Below are 22,081 nucleotides of genomic sequence, written 5' to 3'. Positions count from 1 at the left end.
AAGCCGAATGAGGGAAGGGAGGTTTTGCCTGGCTGCATTTGGGAAAAGCCAAAACACACGCAGAGATAGACCTATTCAAAAACTATCCCACCAACAATAATGAAGCAAAGAAAACACTCTCTGTTTGGCGCCTGGCTGAGAATACAGAAAAGCCAATCAATTATTGCTGCACTTGTCTGACAGACAAAGCCCAGCCCAATCATTGTGCAAGTCCTTGAAACTGAAAGTCAGTTTCTGCCCACCCTCCCAGGTCCCTACCTGGCATTACAGCTTAAGGGATCCTTTTTATGAGAAGGAATGGCAAAATCTGGGGCTGGTGTAAAAAAGGGAGATCAGCCTAAAATTTCTACGTGCCCACAAGAGAACTAAATCTAATCCCCCTTGAGTACCATTGACCCTTATCAAAAAATTCCTGTCCGTAGGGTTTTATAAATCAGTTTAATTGAATCTTCATGTGTAGACTTGGTCTTCCGCACCTGACATTTCTGAAGCTCAACATTCAGGAAACATTCATCATAAATGGCTACCCGCATCAAAGACTGAGCAGCCAGACATCCTTCAGGTACATGGGAACTACAACTCCCAGAATTCCAAAGGAGTGTGGCAAGTAGATGGGAAATATGGAAGTCTAGGTCTTTTTCAAGTTCTTCAATGAGTATAATTTGGCATGGTAATCCTCTATTGATGCCATTACTTGGGTATGTTGAATATTGATGATGCTTGGATAAGAGGTTTGATTGTGTTATATTTGTTGTTGTTGTTTTAACAGGCTGAAATGAGCAATGACAGCTGGTGAAAACAAAACTGATGAAGCATTGCTTCTGATCACAAATTGGTTCACAATTCTTCAGAAAGACCACTTGATAAAAGAACAAAAGAAAGAGGGCTGCAATATTTCATTTGTCTACCCATTAACACAAAATAAAATATTTAACTAAATTGGTGCCCCAATATGTAGACAATTTTTATCAATGTAAATTCAATTTAAGCTTGACTTCTGATGCTCGGCCACAATACAAAAGTGCTTTGGCATTAACTTCCTTGGGATTTTCTGTTGATTTGGCTATCCAGGTAATAACCATATCCAACATTACTTCAGTCTATACTTTACTAACCTGGAATGTAAGATACATATTTGTACCCAAGTTAGTTGCATCCTATTAAAACTGGCATTCTGTCTTACCTTTCATTTAGAATGGAGTGTCTCTCCGGAGATCATCATTGTTATAGCATATGCATGTGACATCTCTAAGCAAGAATTCACTTATAGTTCAAGGCTATTGTTCATCTTCATAGAAAATGTCAATTAATGCATTAACAGGACCTTTTTTTTCTGACTTTGGCAGAAGGATAAGCGAGATAAGGAGAAAACAGGCACAATATTGACTTCCCCAAAATGATCTTATGGCATACCTCATATTGTGTTATGAGACCATTTGGTTCCACTGGCTCCTCCCATTTCAGAAAAATCATGTCCTCCAGGGGGGTAAATGTGAGGGACTCTGAAGCTATGCCTCCAGGGACTTAAATGAGTAGATAGAAGCGAGAGAAAGAGGGGGGGGGGAGAATCAGAACACATTTCTTGCTCCTAAAATCAACAAGCAATGAAGGAACATCAAATGAAACTAAAATTAGGAACATCATGAAAAGAACCTTAAGCCAATCCTAGGGATGTTCAAAATTGCCTCCTAGCTTACCTAAGTGAGGGCTATTTACTTGTCTTGAATCCAAGCCTCCAAATCTATGCCTTTTTCATATTTTTCATGAACAAGCAGAAAATGAATTTTGGAAATGCATTTTCTGTGTTCATTCTTATTGATTTATGCATTATATCAATTTATACAGCCACCCACTCAAATATATGATTCTGATCCACTCACAAGCCATTAAAAGCAATATAAAAGCAGCAAAACAATAGAAAAATTCCAATTTAAAAACAATAAAATTTCTTAAAAACATAAAAAAGCGTAGCCATGGAGAGTGGATTTTCAACTTCATTGTACAGAACTGAGCGTATAACATTTTTTTCACATTTAGATACTCTCATATCTTCAACCAGAGGTTTTGCAAGGTTTTGGACACAGAAAGATATGCATATCAATTTAACACTGATGACTGTCTAAATCATGTGCATTCAATTCTTCCATTCCATTGTTTTTAACGTCTTTAAAAAATAACTAAAATGTCACATACTTGTATATGACACTTCCCATTAGAGGTATAGCTTTAATGCAAACTTTCCCAATCGTCCGAAAGGTGCTTTTTCAAAGGGCAACTGGACATTCTTTGTTTTTCTTGAAGACATTTCGCTTCTTATCCAAGAAGCTTCTTCAGTTCAATTCATCAGTCAGAACTGAGAAAGCTTCTTGGATGAGAAGCGAAACATCTTCAAGGAAAACAAAGAATGTCCAGTTGCCTTTTGAAAAAGCATCTTTGGAACAATCATGACCTGGATGACTTAGAACCTCCACAAACTTTCCCAATGTTTACTGATGCTAATCTGATGTGTTTCTTCATTCAGTTTTTTTCTAACGCATGCACAATTGAACACAATTGAGCCCAAATTTTACGTTCCTAAAAAAGAGAGTTAAGTGAGTTTTGTCTAATTTTACCACCTTTCCTGCCACAGTTGTTAAGCAAATCACTGTATTTGTTAAGTTAATCACATGATTATTAAGAGAATCTGGCTTCCCCATGGACTTTGCTAATCAGAGGGTCACAAAATATGATCACATGACCCCAGGACCCTGCAATCATCATAAATACATGCCAGTTTCCAAGCGTCCAAATTTTGATCACTTGACCATGGGGATGGCTACTAAATGAATGGTTGTAAGTTGAGGATTATCTGTACATATTAGGGAGGAGTTGAGTTTCCACTGCTCTTAAAGAGGCAGAAATCCATCCTCTCCTTAAGGAACTATGCTGGATAATTTTCACCATACTACCATTCCTTTTTTAAAGAGGATTGTTGAGGAAATGATCACATTGCAGTGTGTCCTAATTCATACTGGGTCTTTGCGTTTTTATATTTATTTCAATATTTTTGCTTTGTGCTTTCTATCCTATGTTAGCCACCTTAAAGTCACAATTTGTGAATTAGACAATCTTGCAAGCCAGATCCATCCATCAATTTCCATGCAAAGCATAACACTGTTGTACACAACTTTCCTGAATTCACACATAGTTAGTCCTCAACCTATGACCACAATTGAGCCCAGAATGTAGGTTGCTAAGCGAGACAGTTGTTAAATGGGTTTTGTCCCATTTTATGACTTTTCTTGCCACATTTATTAAGGGAATCACTGCAATTGTTGAATTAGGGACAAGGTTGTTAAGTGAATCTGGCTTCCTCATTGACTTTGTGTAAGGACCCACCTCACTTTACATCTTAAGAAGACAGAACTCTTGGAATATCTCTTCCAACAGGCATCTTTATTAAGAGAAAATGATTGCAGGCATTCTAGACAGGATCTGGGGAATTCTCTCCCATCCTTTAATGTTTTAAAATGTTCCCAAGCAGTCCCACCCCACAGTTCTTCTGAGTGACGATCACTCATCCTCATCTTTTCCCAGATCCCAGGCGTTACATTATTCCCCCCCCCCTTTTCCCTCACTGCCGGCAAAAGGGAGACTTCAGAGAGATTAGATGAAAGGGGATGGCCATATTGTGATAGTCAGTCCTCTTGATGAGAATCAACATCCAATCCTTTGTAGTTTAATGAAGGAAGTGAGAGCAATAAAACTCCTTTGCTTATCCTCCTCCTTTTTCGTTTTATGACAGAATCCAGAGAGAGTAAGAAATGGATTTTTTCCAGAGTAGGTAGCTAGAAATGAAATATAATTGGATTCTGACACTTTGCTTGTCAGAAGTTCACAAAAGGTGATCACATGACCCCGGGACACTGCAACCATCATAAATATGAACCAGTTGTCAAGCATCTGAATGTTAATCATGTGACCATGGGGATGCTACAACGGTCATAAGTGTGAAAATTGGTCATGTCACATTTTCAGTGCCATTTTCACTTTGAACAGTCACTAAACAAACTCTTGTAAGTTGAAAACTACTTGTATTTTTAGTTTGCTTCTTTCCCAAGTATAATCTGTTTGTATACTACTTTGGAACTTAGCTATTATGGCAATGTGCTCAGGGCATTATAATTATTGCAATGGAATATCAGGCGGATTCTGCCATTTCAACCTGGCAAAACTGTATGACGATTTTCTTTTCATATCATTAAATCAAGTGGGGCCCAGACATTGCTGAGAGTGTAATAGGAAAATCTGCATCTTCCAAATAGATGGCTTATTCAATCCCCCATTTCTGTTATTGGACTTTTGAGATCTTCTAAGCAAAAGATCATTTAAAACTATGCATGGATCATTTGTTTATTTAATACATGTTTGGAATGCCCCCTGAAGGTAATGTTCATACAAAAATAATAAGAATAATCATACATCAGAATAAGAAAAACAAAACTGGAACTCAGCCAGGTGAGCAAAGCTATATGCTAAACATATAAAAGCAACATTAACCATCAAAAATTCAATGGCATATTACCATCTTCAGCAGCTAGAAGAAGAAGAAGAAGAAGAAGAAGAAGAAGAAGAAGAAGAAGAAGAAGAAGAAGAAGAAGAAGAAGAAGAAGAAGAAGAAGAAGAAGAAGAAGAAGAAGAAGAAGAAGAAGAAGAAGAAGAAGAAGAAGAAGAAGAAGAAGAAGAAGAAGAAGAAGAAGAAGAAGAAGAAGAAGAAGAAGAAGAGGAAGAAGAAAGGAAAATAACTTAGCCTCCTCTAGGGAAAGAGCAACATAACCCACATGCTCCTACTCAAAATATAAGTGGTTCATAAATGGAAATTAAAAGAAGGTTGTAACCTTTTAGTGGTCTTACTTGAAAATTAATTCAATCAAAATCAATAGAACATACTTCAACAAGAGCCTGTTTAAATTGGAAACATTTATGGGAAACAAACCCATAAGAAACAGTGAAAAGGACTGCACGAAGATCTTTGAACTTTTTTACTCTTTGTTTTACCTTAGGGCTATCTAAACAATACCTTTGAGTGAGAGGAGTTCCCCCTACTATTCTCATTCAGTTTAATCCAAAATAAATTACTTAATCAATTTTTATAGCTGCCCATCTTAACAATAATATCATCAGGTCCAGCGCTGATGTTTGGTAATGAAATGTCTGAAAGAAAACCACCAAGCTCACAGAGCACCAAGGATTCCACAGTTCTATACTGAGCTACCAATATTCTCGTCTATCAATATTTCAGGTTCTATTCCCACAATGGTGAATATATTGGTGAAATTTTCATGGGTGGGCTATGACATTCTTGGACTCCCTTTCCAAAAGGTAACCAAGCAAAGATCATCTTCTGGGAATTAGGAGCCTCTCTGACATCTTACAATTTTAAATATATCCTATGGGTGGGTTATCAGGACAGAATGGCTCATATAGGGTTTCTTCAGATAGGGAAGAAGAGGCATGGGATTCGCAAGAGGATAGATCACAAGAAAAGAAAAACCTTTACATTTCCTTCTCAATAAAAATCTCCCTTTTTACAACTCTGTAAGCTGAGCATTTACTAGCCGGATGTCCTTCCTGACACCACATGAAGTTCACAGCAGGTATTTTTTTCTTTGTGCCTTGGAGAGAAACATCTGCCACTACCTGGGATTGAATTCTCAACTTTCCGAGTGGGAGCCCAGTTTCTTTACTCATTAGGCCAGCAGTCTCCAATCTTTCTGGCACCAGGGACCAGTTTCATAGAAGATAATTTTTCCACGGATTGGGTGGGGGGGGCTGGTTTCACATGCAACCTAGATCCTGTGCTTCTGTAGAGGAAGCTTCACTTGCTCGCCCACCACTTGCGTGGACCTGTTCCTAACAGGCCACGAACCAATACCAGTCCACAGATTGTGAGTTGGGGACCCCTGAACTAGGCCACTCAAGATGTTTACATCTCAATAAATTTCAAAATCTAAAATGTATGTGTTGTGTCCTGGGCCTGTTGAGGAAACTCAGCAGGCTCAGAAATGTTGCAAATGGTCCCGGGCATCCTAAAAGCTGCCCAGGACCAGACTGAGTGGCACCAGCCGTGTGCGCATGTGCAAGGTGCGAAAACGCTAAGTTCCTATTGGTTAGCACTGTCTAGGTTCTGACCATATAAAAGGCATGTGTGTCTTTTGTTCTATGCTTGGGTGTTGAAGAAAGAGAATAAAGTGTCTGTTATGTGTCACCATGTGTCTTCATCATTCGCACGCGAACGAAGGATTTAACACTGGCAATGAAGATGGGATCCTCTGCAAGCTTAAGAAAAAGATTTAAAGACGTACCCAGGAAGTCCTGACGAGGGGGAAGACGGCGTCTGCATCAATGTCTCAGCCTGCCAGTACAGCATCGCTGAGGGTGAGCTCGGCTAAAGGACCCTTTTCCAAACATCAGCTTGCAGAAGAGGCAATTGGTGAAGGTCGTAAACTTTACGATGTTGAAGATTGGCCGCTTGACTGATTTTGATGTCTCCCACCCAGAGAGATGGAATTCCTACGTAGCATGGGTGGAGAACTGCTTCAGAGTAAATCAGATAAGAGAAGATGGCCTGAAGGCAGCAACTCTTTTGTATGCCTGTGGACAAGAAGCTTTTGACATTGCAGAAAATCTGGTGGTCCCTGCACCTCTGGAGTCAGTAACATACGCTGACTTGAAAAAGATGTTGAAGGAACACTTCCAGCCAAAGTTATCCATAATTGCTTGGAGGCACGCGTTCAAGCAGAGAGACCAGAGGCCGGGTGAATCTGCTGCGGACTTTATTGCTGCCTTAAGGCAAGCAGCCAGGCCTTGTGAGTTCAAGGATCTGGAAGAGAGGCCGCAAGATCACTTCGTATGTGGTTTAAGAAGCAAAGACTTACAACAGAAGATTTTTGCAAAAGAAGATGTCTCCTTCCAAGACGCATTACAAGAGGTGGCAGCTGAGGAAGCAGCAGGCGAGGATGTGAAGGCTTTGCGGCTCACCAGGAACCCTCCAGCCACAGCTACCGTCCATCAAGAGGACACTCGAGAAGGATCAGAAGCGGAGGTGGACAGACTTCACCAGCCAGCTGAGAGAAGGCCAAAGGAGCGTCCAGACAAGGCCCCAGCATCTCTTCAGTGCTTCGGGTGTGGAGGACGTCACAAGCGAGCTGACTGCAGGTTTCGCTCCACCATTTGCAGAGCATGTGGCAGCCAAGGCCACATTGCCTCCATCTGCTTGGGTCACCAGAAGGTCCAACCTCGGGAAGAATTGCTTCAGAAAGATACCGGGTCCCCAGCCAAAACAGGGTGGGCTTCTGCGCATCGCGCAGGAGTATTCTAAGGACATGGACACACACGCCCTTAAAAAGAAACTTCGCATTAACATGAGGTTGCAAGGAGTTCCTTTATCGATGGAGTTGGACACAGGGTCCGCTCTTTCAATTATTTCAATTAATACCTTCAAAAGGATTTGCAGCAGTAGTGGCCTTCGAGTTAAACTCAGGCCATTGAATTTAATACTCACTGATTTTCAAAATTCTAAGGTCTGTGTGAAGAGGGAGGCCACCCTCAAGGTACAGCGTAAGGATTTTGAAGGTTTCTTGGATGTGGTGGTCGTTAGGGGTGAACATATGAGTCTTATTGGACTCGATTGGTTCGAAGCTCTGGGAATCCAAGTAACTGGGCTGCACAACTTGCAAACGCTGGGCCTTGCAGAGGTTTGCAAGGAGTTTACAGATGTGTTTAGTTCAGAGCTAGGATCCTACAAGGGGCCTCCCATTGCGCTACGGTTAGACACAACCATCACACCCATCCGGGTCAAGCCTAGGAGGGTACCTTTTGCCCTCAAGGGTAAGATAGATGCTGAGCTGGACAAATTGCTCCAGCAGGGTATTTTAGAACCTGTGGATTCTAGTCCATGGGAAACCCCCATAGTAACGCCTCTAAAGGCTAATGGGGAAATCCGTATATGTGCAGACTATAAGTGCATACTGAATAAGATGTTGCAACAGCGTGCTTATCCAGTGCCTATTGTAAGCCACATTCTGGCCTCCCTCAAGGGGGGGGGGCATTTTTGCGAAACTTGACCTGGCACAGGCCTATCAACAGCTACCTGTTGATGAGGCATCTGCAGAGGCCCAGACTATTGTAACTCACAGGGGGGCCTTTAAGGTCAAAAGACTGCAATTTGGGGTAAATGTAGCCCCTGGCATATTCCAAAGTGTCATGGAGAACACACTTCGAGATATTCCTGGGGTCTGTCCCTACTTCGATGACGTCCTCATTGCTGGGGAATCATCTCAAAATTTAGCAGAGAGTCTGTCTTGATTCGTTTTCGAAAAGTAGGATAAATGCAAGATAGGAGTCACTTCCACTGACTTCTTAGGTTTCAGGATTGAGGCCCAAGGCATTCACCTTGCTGAATCCAAATTGCAAGCTATTCAGCAGGCCCCAAGCCACAAATCCAAGAATGAGCTGCAAGCCTTCTTGGGGCTCTTAAATTTTCACCATGCATTTCTCCCACATAAGGCTGCACTGGCAGAGCCTTTACACAGGCTCTTAGACAAGCAGGCTCCATGGCAGTGGACCAAAGTCCATGACAGGAGTTTCAATGAGGTTAAGGCCTTGCTCACTTCAAATGCTGTTTTAATGCATTTCAATGAGCAATTGCCTGTTTGCATCGCATGTGATGCATCTCCTCCTGGGGTGGGAGCAGTACTTAGCTATCTGAAGGCTGATGGGACACAAGTCCCTGTGGCCTATTACTCAAGGACTCTGTCATCTACAGAGCGAAATTACGCTCAGATTGACAGAGAACCCTTGGCCATAGTGGCTGGCATAAAGAAATTCCATGATTTCTTATATGGCCGCCACTTCATGGTCTATACAGACCATAAGCCTCTGCTGGGTTTGTTTACCACTAACAAACAGACACCACATATCATTTCTCCTTGTATGCTGAGATGGTCCATTTTCCCGTCAGCATATGACTACACTCTACTTCACAAACCTGGAAAAGAGATGGGTCATGCAGATGGCCTAAGCAGATGACCTCTGAAACAGGTCGAGGCAGACCCTGATCCTGCCATTAATATTCTTTCCATTCAGGAGTTACCTAAATCTCCCATAAATGCTAGAGACGTGGCTGCAGAAACTGCTACCGATCAGACACTTACACGCGTGCTGACTTGGGTGTTGTCAGGATGGCCTGACAAGTGCCCAGATATTGAGTTCCAAAGCTTCTGGCACAAGAAGCATGAGTTTTTCACTTTCAAGGGTTGCCTGTTATGGGGTAGCAGGGTAGTAATCCCAGCCTCATTGAGGTCTAGAGTCTTGCTCTCTCTGCATGAGGGACAGCTATCTTTGGTGGCCTGGGCTCGATAAAGCCATCGAGGCCCAGGTGCACGGGTGCCAAGTGCGCCAACAGTCCCGGCCTGAAATGCCTCAGGCCCCAGTACATAGGTGGGAGGAAACTCAAATCCCATGGACACGAGTGCATATAGATTATGCTGGGCCCTTTCAGGGGCAATTCTTCCTAGCTGTTGTTGATAGCCATTCCAAATGGCTAGTGGTTGTTCCTGTTTCCTCCACTACTACTGCCAGGACCATCCAGGTGTTGAGAGGAATTTTTGCATCACACGGACTTCCAGATGTCCTGGTTTCAAATAATGCCCCTCAATTTACCTCTTTTGAGTTCCAGGCTTTTCTTCAGGCCAATCTGATCCAGCATGCGACTTCTGCTCCCTTCCATCCATCTTCCAACGGACTGGCAGAGAGAATGGTGCGCACCACCAAAGATGCCCTCAAGAAACTGACTTACGGTAACTGGCATCACAGGTTAGCAGATTTCCTTCTTGCACACCGCACCACACCTTGCACTGGCACTGGGAAGAGCCCAGCTGAACTCCACTGGGGCCGCCGCCTCATCATGAAGTTAGACAGATTGCATCCCAACCGGGTGTCTTCTCAGGTGTCACAGACACGGGCTCCCCGGAGACTTCAGGTGGGCGATCTGGTCTGGGCTAGGAATTATGGTCCTGGACATCTCTGGGTTCCTGCTGTCATCTGTAAGATCTCTGGACCTCTATCATACGAAGTGACCTTGGAAGAGGGCCACGTCCTGTGGCGCCACATCGATCAACTGCGCTGGCAGTTGTCCTCTGTGGATTCTGCCCCTGCATCCAGTCTCGGGGGGGGAGGAGGCCCAGGAACTACGTCACACTTCAGGTCAGCATTTTGAGACCCAGCCTCACTGTTCCTGGGAAGTACCGCAGGTCGCTAGGGATTTCACAGGGGAGGAGCAATGGCATCCTCACAATTCAGATATTATGCCGAACAGAGAGTCCAGCGCATCAGTAATTGCTCCCAAGAGGAATTCATCCCAAGGGGTGGCCAGCGTATCCACAAGAGCTCCAAACAGGAATTCTCCTGAGGAGGAATTTGCCATAGATGTGGCTCCTGATTCTGGCACCGCAGCCACAGGGACTGGGAGCATTGGGGCACTCCTGCAACGCAGGTCACGTCCGAGACTGGTCGCGGACTTGAGGGACTAAGTTCCCTGGAGCCATCCAGGGTAATTGGGGAGTCCTCAGCCACTCCAGAGGGTTTGGGAATTTCAGTTGCTGTAACGGAGCCTGGGAAGAGCCTTGGCAACTCTGCCAGTACTCCTCACCAGGGGTCACCTGCAAAATTTGTGCATAAAAATCCTGGTCTAGCGAGCCCACCAGATGGCCCAGTAGGCCAGGCACCCTTAAGTGTAAGTCTTGGTCTGCCTAGCTGGGCAGGTGAGCTGACAGGCCAGGCACCCTCCCTGACCTTGCGTAGGTCACAAAGAGCTAAGGCCCCTCCTAAGCACCTAGGTAAATATGTGAGGTTCCTGTCAGCACAAGGAAATCTCACCAGTCTAGGTTAGGAGTTGGACCTATGTGGGGTAGTAGATAGACACAGGAGGTCCACCTTAAGGGCTGGGTTGTTTAGAGAATCTTATTATTTTAAAAGTATGTTGCCTGCGTGTGAGCAGGAATATTATTATTTTTTCTTTCCTTATATATTATTTTATTATTATGATTGTAAAAGAAATTGGAAGTGTGTGTGTTCTATCTAGGGGGAGGGGCGTTGTGTCCTGGGCCTGTTGAGGAAACTCAGCAGGCCCAGAAATGTTGCAAATGGCCCCGGGCATCCTAAAAGCTGCCCGGGACCAGACTGAGCGGCGCCAGCCATGTGTGCATGTGCAAGGTGCGAAAACGCTAAGTTCCTATTGGTTAGCATTGTCTGGATTCTGACCATATAAAAGGCATGCATGTCTTTTGTTCTGTGCTTGGGTGTTGAAGAAAGAGAATAAAGTGTTTGTTACGTGTCACCATGTGTCTTCATCATTCACACACGAACGAAGGATTTAACAGTATGGTTGCAAGAATATGAGAAAAAATAACATCAGCTTTATTTAGGAAACCAGAAGGTAGATTTTCAATCACAGTTTTCTGCATCATCCATTCTTTCCTCAAGGCCCTAAGAAAAAAAAGTCAGCTCTCTTTCTGACCCAAACGTTTTTCTCTGAGTTTGTCCTCCTGCTCAAGCTGTTGTTAAGAAAAGAATCTGCCCAAGAAAATCTTGTGAATATCAACACTCAGAAATGTCAAGGCCTCTCTGATCTCTCTTAACACTCTAAGAACTGTAACACATCAACTTCAGAATACTCATCCTAAACTGAGGAGTGGAACTTTCACATCAAATTAGAAGGAACATGTTGAGAACAGAAATGTTAACAGCCAAAGGAAAAATCACACCGTTCCATTACCTGAATGTGTTTGCATAATCCTGAGCACTATGGACTGATTACACCAGATAGAAGCCCCTCAATCCTCCGCAAATTAGCACTCAGACAAATATATGTCTGGTGGATGTGCAGGCAATTCTTGCTCATGTATATTTTATAGGAACTGCTTAATTCCATTTTGCATATACCAAGGCAACCAACCTACCGTACTAACTAAAAGCAAAAGAGAAGCTATGGAAGATTGAGAGGGAAGATAACAGAACTTTTCAGTAGCTGAAAAGTAACAAGATATATTTTCAATGCTCAATCTCTGGTCCTGCTATTCCAATTGGATCAACTAGCATGATATAGTGTTATGGTCAAAGGGTATGCCTAAATAATTGCTAGATTATCACGACCTGAGCAACAGCAAAATAATTATCCCCAAGTTGAGGTTTTAATAAAATGAAGCATTTATATTACAGAATCCTGAAATATCTACATTTTATGCTTCATCTCTATTCATCATTTTAAAAATGTTTTGAGTCCTATAAGAAGAAACTAGGGAAGTGTATGCTATAGAACTGTTTCAACCCTTCCAGATTACACTCAAGGTAGTATTTTTTTTTTCTTTTATGATGCACCTTCCCCTGTATTTACAGTTCTCAGAAGCTACAGGACAAAGAACTTAAATTGGTTAATATTATGGGAAGTCAGGCCTAAAGATTCTGCATTATTATTTATACGAAATACACTGGTAGATATGAGTTTATGCACCAGACACAAATTCCTTGTGTGTCCAATCACACTTGGCCAATAAAGAATATTCTATTCTATTCTATTCTATTCAGCATGCTAACTTCCTTATTTATTTTTTTATTTATGATTAATTAAAAGAGCTTTTAAATAAAATATGAAATGCAAAAGCACGCCAAATGTGGCCTTGGGAATTTTTTCAAACTTCTTTACTGGACATGGTCATTGGGGTCATCTCTATTTTCCTCCGTACAGCCAGCTGCTATATTGCATATCTGTATTTCTGTTATCCCTTGTGCTGTGTATGTGAGCACTGAGAAGCCCAGAGCACAAACTGTATCCAAACTGTTCTAGTTTTTTAATGGAGCAATTGGCAACATTCAGCATTTTTTGTGTATTGATCCTCTTCAAAATTCCTTCCTTCCTTCCTTCCTTCCTTCCTTCCTTCCTTCCTTCCTTCCTTCCTCCCTCCCTCCCTCCCTCCCTCCCTCCTTCCCTCCCTCTCTCCCTCTCTTCCCACCCTCAGTTCCAAGCCAGATCTGTTCAATTCTGAATCTCAGTCTTTTACTAGGTTCTTTAACATCATCAAATCTGGTTCAAAGATGTTTGATTTTAGAAGGATTATTCTATCAATGGACAGGCAGACCCATCAGCCCTTTGTATAATTTCTTTCTCACTTCCATTGTATTGTGAAGAATAAAAAGTCAGATGGATATAGAGCTGAGCACCAGGGGGGATGTCTGGGAAAACACTGAAACCATGAACATCATTGCTTCTTGCTGTATTGGGGACTTCAAGCCAGGCAGTGATTTCAAGGGACATTAACCAAGTTATCTCCTCTTTCGAATTTCTCTTAGATGTTATGTACCAGCACCTAGCTTTATGACTGCACAAACAAGCCAGACTCTATCAGGGGATGTTTGCAACTAGCTATTCTGATTCTCTGGATGGGGTCCTAGTGTAAATATGCAATCTTATGCAATTTGGCTGGACTATGAAAGCACCTTGCCCCCTCCCTCACTTATTATTGGCAACCCACAATAATAATCATAACAGACAACGTCTCAGACAACAGATATAACTGAAGATATACTTCAGATATATTGATTTAACAGAGAAACGTTCCCTCTCAGCCCCCAATTTCAAGGATGTCATTAAAGACAAACGGAGCAGGCAATCATTTTGCAGAGAAGGCTCCGCATGAAAAATATCATCTGCCAGGCAAGCTTTACTGCACCCTCTAATTTTAGGCAGAACTTGGTATTTACGTTCAGCTTAGAAGGGGAAAGCAACCCTATTACCCTTCATACAGAAGGAACAAAGTAACTGAACTAAAAAACAAACAAGTAGCAAAATGTGGAAATCAAAAGACATATAACTCACTGCTCTTAGCAGCACTTTTCTGAATCTATAGTTTGGAGTTGATGGAGGAAGGGTGGCAGGGTCACAAGGAGAATAATATTCCCATTAAAGCTATTCTTCTCTTTATATTGTAATCATTAGTAGGGCATTAAGCTCCCAGGGCCATGTTGAGATCTATATTTTGCCTACCACAAGCAAGCAGAAGGTTAGCTAGTTATAAACTATGATTTCTTTGTTCTTGTTTTGTTTGTTTAGATTTCTAGGCTTTAAAGGTTTAAAGTTTAGCACAAGCCACAAGAAAGGCATTTGCACAGATTAATTAGCTGAGGATCAACCTCATCTTACCTTAAGGACATTGTTCATAGTTAAATTTTATGTCTTTTCTAATCTAGGGGGAGCAATCATGATTCTAACATAATTTTTTCCCCTGCTTCAGCTCCAATAAAGTTCAAGGTTCTCCCATTTGAAGTACACCTTCCTCAAAAGTAAACTATTACAACAAATGAATCATTTTTTTTTAGCATTTTAATTCAAATCAGGCCTTCAGATGGAAAGGTCAACCATCCCCTACAAGAATCATCTTGGTCAGATCATGTTTTTGCACTTATTCTGAAGCAAGGAGAAAAGGAAGAAAGGATGGGAAAGATGAATTCTTTAACAGGAAACACTGAGAAGGTAGTAAGATACCTAAAGGAGGAAAGAGGGTCATTAAAGAAGAGAGTCTTCAATCTAGGTGGGAGATTGAAGACTAACAGAAGACTATTTTGCTTTTTAAAAAGACCAAATAAAAACAACAACAACCCCAAATTGCATTACAAATTTCCAAATGCTATCACTGAATTTTAACAATATAACCTTGGAGGCATAATATGAGGACTAAGAGGGGCACATAAACTGCAGGTTATTCACCTTCGTATCGAGAAAGCATTAAGGTTTGTTTCTTTTTGTTGTAGATTGTCTCCACTGTCAATTTCTCCCTGGGATCTTCAGTACACAACTCTCTTCAACAAGGACAAGATGCATCTCGACTATTGTTCCCCATGCTTTTAAAATGTCTGAGCACAACAGAATTTTGAAGAGCCGATTTTATTAGATACATGGGAGATAATTTGGGTGAGGAATGTTAAATTTACTCAAGCTCAAAATTTACGAGAAAATTTTTATAAAATGTTTTATAGGTGGCACCTTGATCCACAAAAGTTGTCTCGTATGTATCCGAATGTACAGCCCAAATGTTGGAGATGTGGTTGTTTGGATGCAACGTATTATCATATTTGGTGGTCATGTAGAAATGTAAAGGCTTTTTGGATTAAGATTTGGTGGAACATTCAGAAGATTTTTAATAGAAGGATAAAATTTACACTACAATTATTTTTGTTAGGTATTATTGTAGATTGTGATGGTAAAGAGATTACCTTAATGTTAAATTTTATTACGGCGGCAAGGTTGTTGATTGGGCAATATTGGAAGAAGGATTCCTTGCCTACTATAGAAGAATGGTTTCTTAAAGTTTCTTATTTATCAGAAATGGCAAAAATTTTGGCTTATCTGAAAGACCATTCACAAGAGAGATATATCTCTGTGTGGAAAAGATGGGTAAATTTTGTACAGAATAAATATGGGATTAGAAAGTATTATTTAGCTTTTGAATAATTTATAGTTTAAAGTGGGTATGGTTGGATTTGTAGTTTCTATGTACTGGAGTTAAAATACTTTAAATTTTTTGGATGTAAGTATAGTTGATTGATGTTCATTTAATTTGTATGTTTTTTTTTTGTTTCTTTAACCTTGTATTCAGCTCTGGGAAGGAGGGGGGTGGGTTATGGGGTGGGAGGGGGGGTTATTTTATTGTAAAAAGTTTAAAAAATTTTCAATTAAAAAAAATGTCTGAGCACAAGAACCGAGAAATCACAAGTGCATATACCCTGCTATTTCACACCAGGCAACTGCTGGGAAATATTTTGAACTGTTGATAACCACTTGCAGGATAATTGAGTTTTTCTAGAATCTCACTAATCAAAAGAGCATCCCACTGGCCTTTAAATCAGTGGAAGAAACCTGGGTGCAGAATAAATGAATAATAGATACAGGAGATGGAACAATTAAGTGGCCAATAGCATGAAGCTGGGAACATGGGCAGTGAGCTTAGTTGTGAGAATTAAGATGCATACATTTCTGTTTTCTTAGGTGAACCGCTGGAAGATATTCCATGTCTTAGTCCTCTGTTGGATTTCTTTTCCCATCTTGGATACAAGTTATCTGCTTTCCACTCTAAATACCTATAACTAATCTCTACAATGTTCAAATAAGATTCTATTATTTGGTGAGAGAAATTAGGGGAGGACAATCTGATCTGCTGTAAAAACCATGCAAATAAAGTATTTCCACTTGATTTACAATCTAATTTAATCAGAAGTAGGTTGTCCTGCATAAAGCACTTATTAAATTACGGAACCTTTGGGGCAGATTTGGGCAAGGAAACAGATGTATGGTCTTCATTTGTTCTCTGCGCTATGCGAATGCTCTATTTTATTACAAGTCTTTGTGATGCACCTGAGATATCAAAAGCAGGAAGATACAAAGGAACCAATTTTCAGAATATTCTGTCTGGTTTGTATTGCTCAGCCAAGAGACCACAATGCATTTCAACCATTACACTTCTCCGGCTTTTAAATGATAGTTATATTAAACCTTAACAAGATCATATGGTATTCCCAAATTAAGCTCTCAGCAACATAATCCCTACAAAGCAATTCAAATTTCTAAGAAGTTCCCCAATGGTAATTACATTCTCAATGCTACTAAAAACAGTCCTTGTTCCACAGAAGATGGAGAAGAGCATTGCGTGATGTATTTTGTAACATTCATAAAGCAATCCACGTTCAGGAAAGGAGCCATGCACATTTATTCCATGATTATTCCATGAGCATTAATCAAGAGGCAGTTGAGATCATGGCAACAAGTGGATAAACCAGTTTGATCTAGTGGTTAAGGCACCAGACTAGAAGCTTGGACATTGATAGTCCTGTCTTAGCCATGAAAGCCAATTGGGTGACTTTGGGCCAATCACCAGGAAGCAATGAATTCTAGTCCTACCTCAGGCACAAAAGTCAGCTGGATGACTTTGTACCAACCATCAGGAGGCTGTGAGTTCTAATCCCATCTTAGGCATGAAAGCCGTCAAATAAGTAAGTAAGTAAGTAAATAAGTAAGTAAATTCTCTTTCAATACTGTTTTTCTCTTTACTCTGTCTCATATTCCCCTTTTATTTCCTTCTGTCTTGTTCTCTGTAGCAGGCTAGGGTACCTGCTCTTGTCAATTGGTCTGGATTTCATGTTCTATGGTAGGAAATCTAAGTTAATTTTCCCCTCGCAGTCCTAGGGCCAATCTGTGATGCACAAGCATAAGGTAAAAATAATATGGAACATCTCACCCTCAATAGCAAAATAAAAAAAAAAACCACAACAATTCAGCAAGTTTTGCTCCTCAAGGATAATGTAAGAGCGTCAAAGCAATCCTGGATGCAGCTATTTGTAAGTCCAAACTGATAAATTCAAATGAATGAGCATCATTTCCCTCGGGAAAGTTTCTTTTTGTGAGGCTAAGACCCTGCAGGGCATTGGAGGAGGGTCTACTAATGAGCCATTCCATTTCTTAATGGAAAATGCTTCCATTATTTACTGTTTTGGAACAACCTTTGAAGGATCAAATGACAGCCAAGATTCCTTTTTTTCCCCCCATATCATTGATCTCAGTGAGAAGTGAATAAACTAGGAAATGAGATGGCCTCTGAGCAACTCAACTTTTGAGCTGCTCAGCTAGTGCCAAAAAAATTGATAAAGTTTCCTGCAGTTATCAACCAATTTGATGATGATGGGGGAAAGGAGCTCAGAGGTGCTTGTATGTGCTGGGATGAAGAGATCAGTTTTAAGTGGCACCCCACAAGTCCTTGCCTTCTTTGTCTATAGCAATATCCGGTTGCTATTCCCATTTCTGTGGTTCCATCCACAGACTGGGAAAGTCAGGAGAACTTTCCTCAATATTGAATGGAAGGGTTAATTTTATTCTGAAGGCTTTTTTTAAACTTTTTTACATTCTGTTTTAGTGATTCAACTTGTCTAAGCCACCTTGACTATTTAGAAAGCCAGAATATAAATCAAAGAAATAAATTCTGGTGACATCAGGGAGACTTACGAAAAACCGGTTTGGTACAGTGGTTAAAAGCACCAGGATAGACAGCTGGAGTCTGTGAGTTGCAGTCTTGCCTTAGGCAAAAAGCCAGCTCAACTTTGGACAAATTACTGTTTCTCAAACTTAGGAAAATGAAAATGGGAAACCACTTCTGAAAATTTTGCTCAGAAAACTGCATGAACTTATTCAGGCAGTCACCAGGAGTCAAGAATGTCTCAAAGGCACACAAAGAGAGGAGGGGAGGAGGAAGGTGAAAGAGGGAAGGTGAAAGAAGGAAGGTGAAAGAGGGAAGGGAAGGGGAAGGGGGAAGGGAGGGGAGGGAAGAGGGGGATGGGGATGGGGAGGGATTATAATGTGCAAAACAGCTTTATGTACACATAGGTGTATCTAACCCTTTTTTAATGTAATAGATCATCAAAAAGAGGACACTCTGTCTTTTTGTTTGCTTCTGCCCTTCAGATCAAAGCAACTTTTCTAACCAATTACTTTTTATTTATACATGAAAAAGGACTCAACAGTTTCTCAAAAGCATAAATTTCTAATGAGTTCCCTTGGACAATAACAATATATGAGAAATGAAGTTTCATAAACCAGTCTTGAACATGTTGAGATTGCCACATTAAATAAATTGGATAGGCAGATAATTGAAACAGACATGTACAATTTACAGAACTGCCCTTTTCAGACAAAGATGTATTGATCCCTGGAGAAACATAGACAGCACAGTAGATTAGACATCATATTCAACTCAAAGACTAAGAAGAAAACCTTGTTAATAAGAAAAACAGCTGGAGGCCTTACAGTAGAGCGAAAGCACAGCTGGAACTACTGTAAAAGGGAACAAGATGGAAACAGCTGGAACAATTATGACATAGTTAAAAACAGCAGGCAAAATTAATAGTTGGGGGGAAAATAGGTTAGGAATGCAGAGCTGGACACAGCAAAAGCTGGCTAAATTCAAGCTCTGGATCTCAAAAACTAGTATCTTTAAGGCCAGCCCTAATATTAGGTAAAGTCTGATAGCTGCTTCCTAAAGTTAGCTAACTGGAAAAAAAACTAAGCCAGGTGTTCCAGAAAAGAGGGAACTGAGGGCTGCATAACCTGATTCAAGCCTTTTAAACTAGATTGTGGCCTTCAAGCAATAAAAGATGCTGTTTAAGAGTTCCTGTTGATTCATTATAACAGGGGTCTTCAAACTTGGCCCCTGGCTGAGGAATTCTGGGAGTTGAAGTCCACAAGTCATAAAAGGGCCAAGTTTGAAGACCCCTGCATTATATGAACAGAAAGCTGGTGTCAGGCATAACCAACCAATTCTAGATAGAGAGGGCCATTGGTTTGAAAGAGGGGTAAAAGAGGCTACTTATGTTAACACTGAGCAGCAATCTTTCAACAGAGGGGGAGAGGCAGTGGTGGGATTCAAATATTTGAACAATTGGTTCTTTGTGTGGATGCCGCTTCCGGAAGTCCATTTTGGGTCTGGGCAACAAAAAATTAGCTACCAGTTCTGCTGAAGTGGTGCAAACTGGCTGAATCCCACCACTGGAGAGAGGGATAAGAAGACACCATGTATCTCTTGTCTACAATGGCCTTTCAGCAGCTCCAAGAAAAGTCTACCCTCATTTGCACTCTGATGCAGGTGACTCTGAGGGCACAAATAAGCCCCCAAGTGGCCTCAAGACCACTCAGGGCAAGTGTTAAAACCAGATGATTGCAAAACAATATGATCCTTCCAACCCCCCCCCCTTTCTGTTAGAACTAAGCTCTCCCTATCCCCCACAATCCTGCCAGAACCTATGAAGCTTCTTGGATGAGAAGCAAAATGTCTTCTTTTTCCTCAAGGAAAAAACAGACCAGTTATCTTTTGAAAAAGTATCTTTGAAACAGATCTACACATGTAGAGTCTAAGCTAACTATTTTATTGTATTTGGCCTATAATACAGAAATCTTCCAATACTGCTTGCCTTCCCTTGGGAATAGATAGATAAGGTTTCATGGGCTTAGGGGAGGGGGCAGCCAGTCCTGGATCTTTTGCAACTGTGCAATGATTGAAGGCTAATTCCCTGCTTGAGTCCTCCTCCTTCCCTAGCTGGGTGTTTCCCAGCAGCTTAGATACGCAATCTAATCTTTTGCCTCAGGCAACAAAATTGTTGAAACCAGGTCTGTGTGGTATCTTTCCTCTTGTGGACAGTTATTCATGGAACTCTTGTCTTTAGAATAATCGCATAGCTACTTTAGTTCCATTTCAGCTGAGAAATACTATCAGTTAAACCTTCTATTAGCTAATACAGTATAGCAAGTGTTCTATTCTGGGCGTTGGTAAGGCATTGAAACAAGGCAGGAGTAACAACAGATGCTTCTTTATTTAAGGTTCAACACAAAATGGTGCTGATCCCTTTTATACCTTTTGCAGGGAACAGCGTCAGCCAATATATGCAACGTATTTTCCCACTCTGCGCAAGCGCAATAGGCTGAAGACAGCCTGCCTGGCCCGGGCAGGCCACGTGGTCTGCCCAAGTCTCTCTGCAGCTTCCTACACCTGCTCTGTCAATCACAGGCCCAGGACATAACAACACGCTTGCTTGTTTGTTCGTTTGTTTTTAACATGTCATAATAGATTTGTTCATAGTGCAAGCAAAAGATTACACTGATCTGGAAATCTTTTTAATCCTTCTGGATGAGAGGAAGCTGATGGCTGCTTGAGTGGCAGAGATCCTACTATTGTCTAGATACTGACCTACCCTACAGTCCCTGTAGCTCACCAAATGGGTCAGCAACACAATATTTTTTTTATTGTTCAAAGCTTGGAGCCTCCAAAAAAGATTGACTAGAGTGAGCTATTCATGGCAGAGATGTTTCACTCACAGTGACTGCAGCAGAACACAATCTCCAGCCTCTGTATGTCATTTCCAACTGAAATTGCATTTGACCATTTCCACTGCAAATAGCCTGAGCCTGCTCATGCTCTGTGTATGAATGTTATGAACTAAGCACAGAGTAGTTCCACAGAAATGTGGGCGTCATTAAAATTAAGCCCAGTAATATCCTCTCTCCAATTGAGTCTTTAGCAGTAACAAGCTCCTCCAGGTTAATTGCTAATACTTAAAGCTGAAACAGAAATGTGGAGATTAATTACAATGTAACCTGGAATTGTAAAGTCTTATGATAAGGCTCTCAATGAAAACCTAAACAATTCTCCTGTGATTAATGTTGGCATTTACTCTGAACTTTTAAAGTGGAGTTAATTGCAAATTATGGGAGAAACACACAAGGCTCAACCCACTGCCCTAAAGTCTATGAACAATATTGCAGTAACATCCTTTCACTAGACAAACAAGACCTTCTTCCAAATAACGATGCTTAACTATTCAATAGTAGCAACCAATGTGTCTCACTGTGATAAGCAGAAGAAAAACAGAGATTTAGACTAACCAGTGTCAATATTCGAGAACATGGTTCTCCAACATTTTCACTATGGCATCTCCATATATAATATGTGCGAAAGGGGCATAATACAGAGATAGAACCTCTGAGATTTAATCCTTCCACTTTTCAATTCAACTTTCTAAGCAACCAAGACAAGGACAGTTGAGAGAGGGGAAAAAAGTAAACTCACAATGCAATGCATAAAAATATATATATTAGATTAAATGCTTTCAATTTAAATGCTAATTCTGGCACATTTTTTTTTCTTTAGTGCACAGTGATGCAGAAATAGGATGGAAATTATTTCTGAAGGTGTGCAATATAAAAATGACCAGAAATCAACTAGCCTATTCAATGAAAGAATGATTCTAGTCAGCACCTCAATTACTTGGTGGCATCAAAATACTGAGACAACAAACAATGTTAGAGCCTTATGGCATTAATTTAGTCCATATCTCTCACTCCCTAAAGAATGATCTGCTGGATGAATCCATTGATGACCCTCAACAGAAACAATTCCAAGTAGTCATTGACTTATAACCATTCATTTAGAAGCCATTTAATGTTACAATGGCT

The 22,081-nt window shown here is 41.0% G+C and overlaps 1 protein-coding gene across 6 annotated transcripts in view; it reads right to left on the bottom strand.

Moving 5' to 3' along the window:
- PTPRU (protein tyrosine phosphatase receptor type U) overlaps positions 1-22,081 on the bottom strand; it is a 691,901-nt gene that overhangs the window by 196,385 nt on the left and 473,435 nt on the right. For all 6 annotated transcript variants that reach the window (XM_039334369.1, XM_039334366.1, XM_039334364.1 and 3 more), the window contains one exon: positions 1,414-1,523. In XM_039334369.1, coding sequence (XP_039190303.1) covers positions 1,414-1,523 — 110 coding nt within the window. The remainder of the gene's footprint in view (positions 1-1,413; positions 1,524-22,081) is intronic.

The sequence above is a fragment of the Crotalus tigris genome, unplaced genomic scaffold (genome assembly GCF_016545835.1).
Source record: "Crotalus tigris isolate CLP2741 ecotype Arizona unplaced genomic scaffold, ASM1654583v1 scf7180000017628.32516253702:7417878, whole genome shotgun sequence".
In the NCBI taxonomy this organism is placed as follows: domain Eukaryota; kingdom Metazoa; phylum Chordata; class Lepidosauria; order Squamata; family Viperidae; genus Crotalus; species Crotalus tigris.
This window is presented reverse-complemented; position numbering and strand designations above follow the sequence as displayed.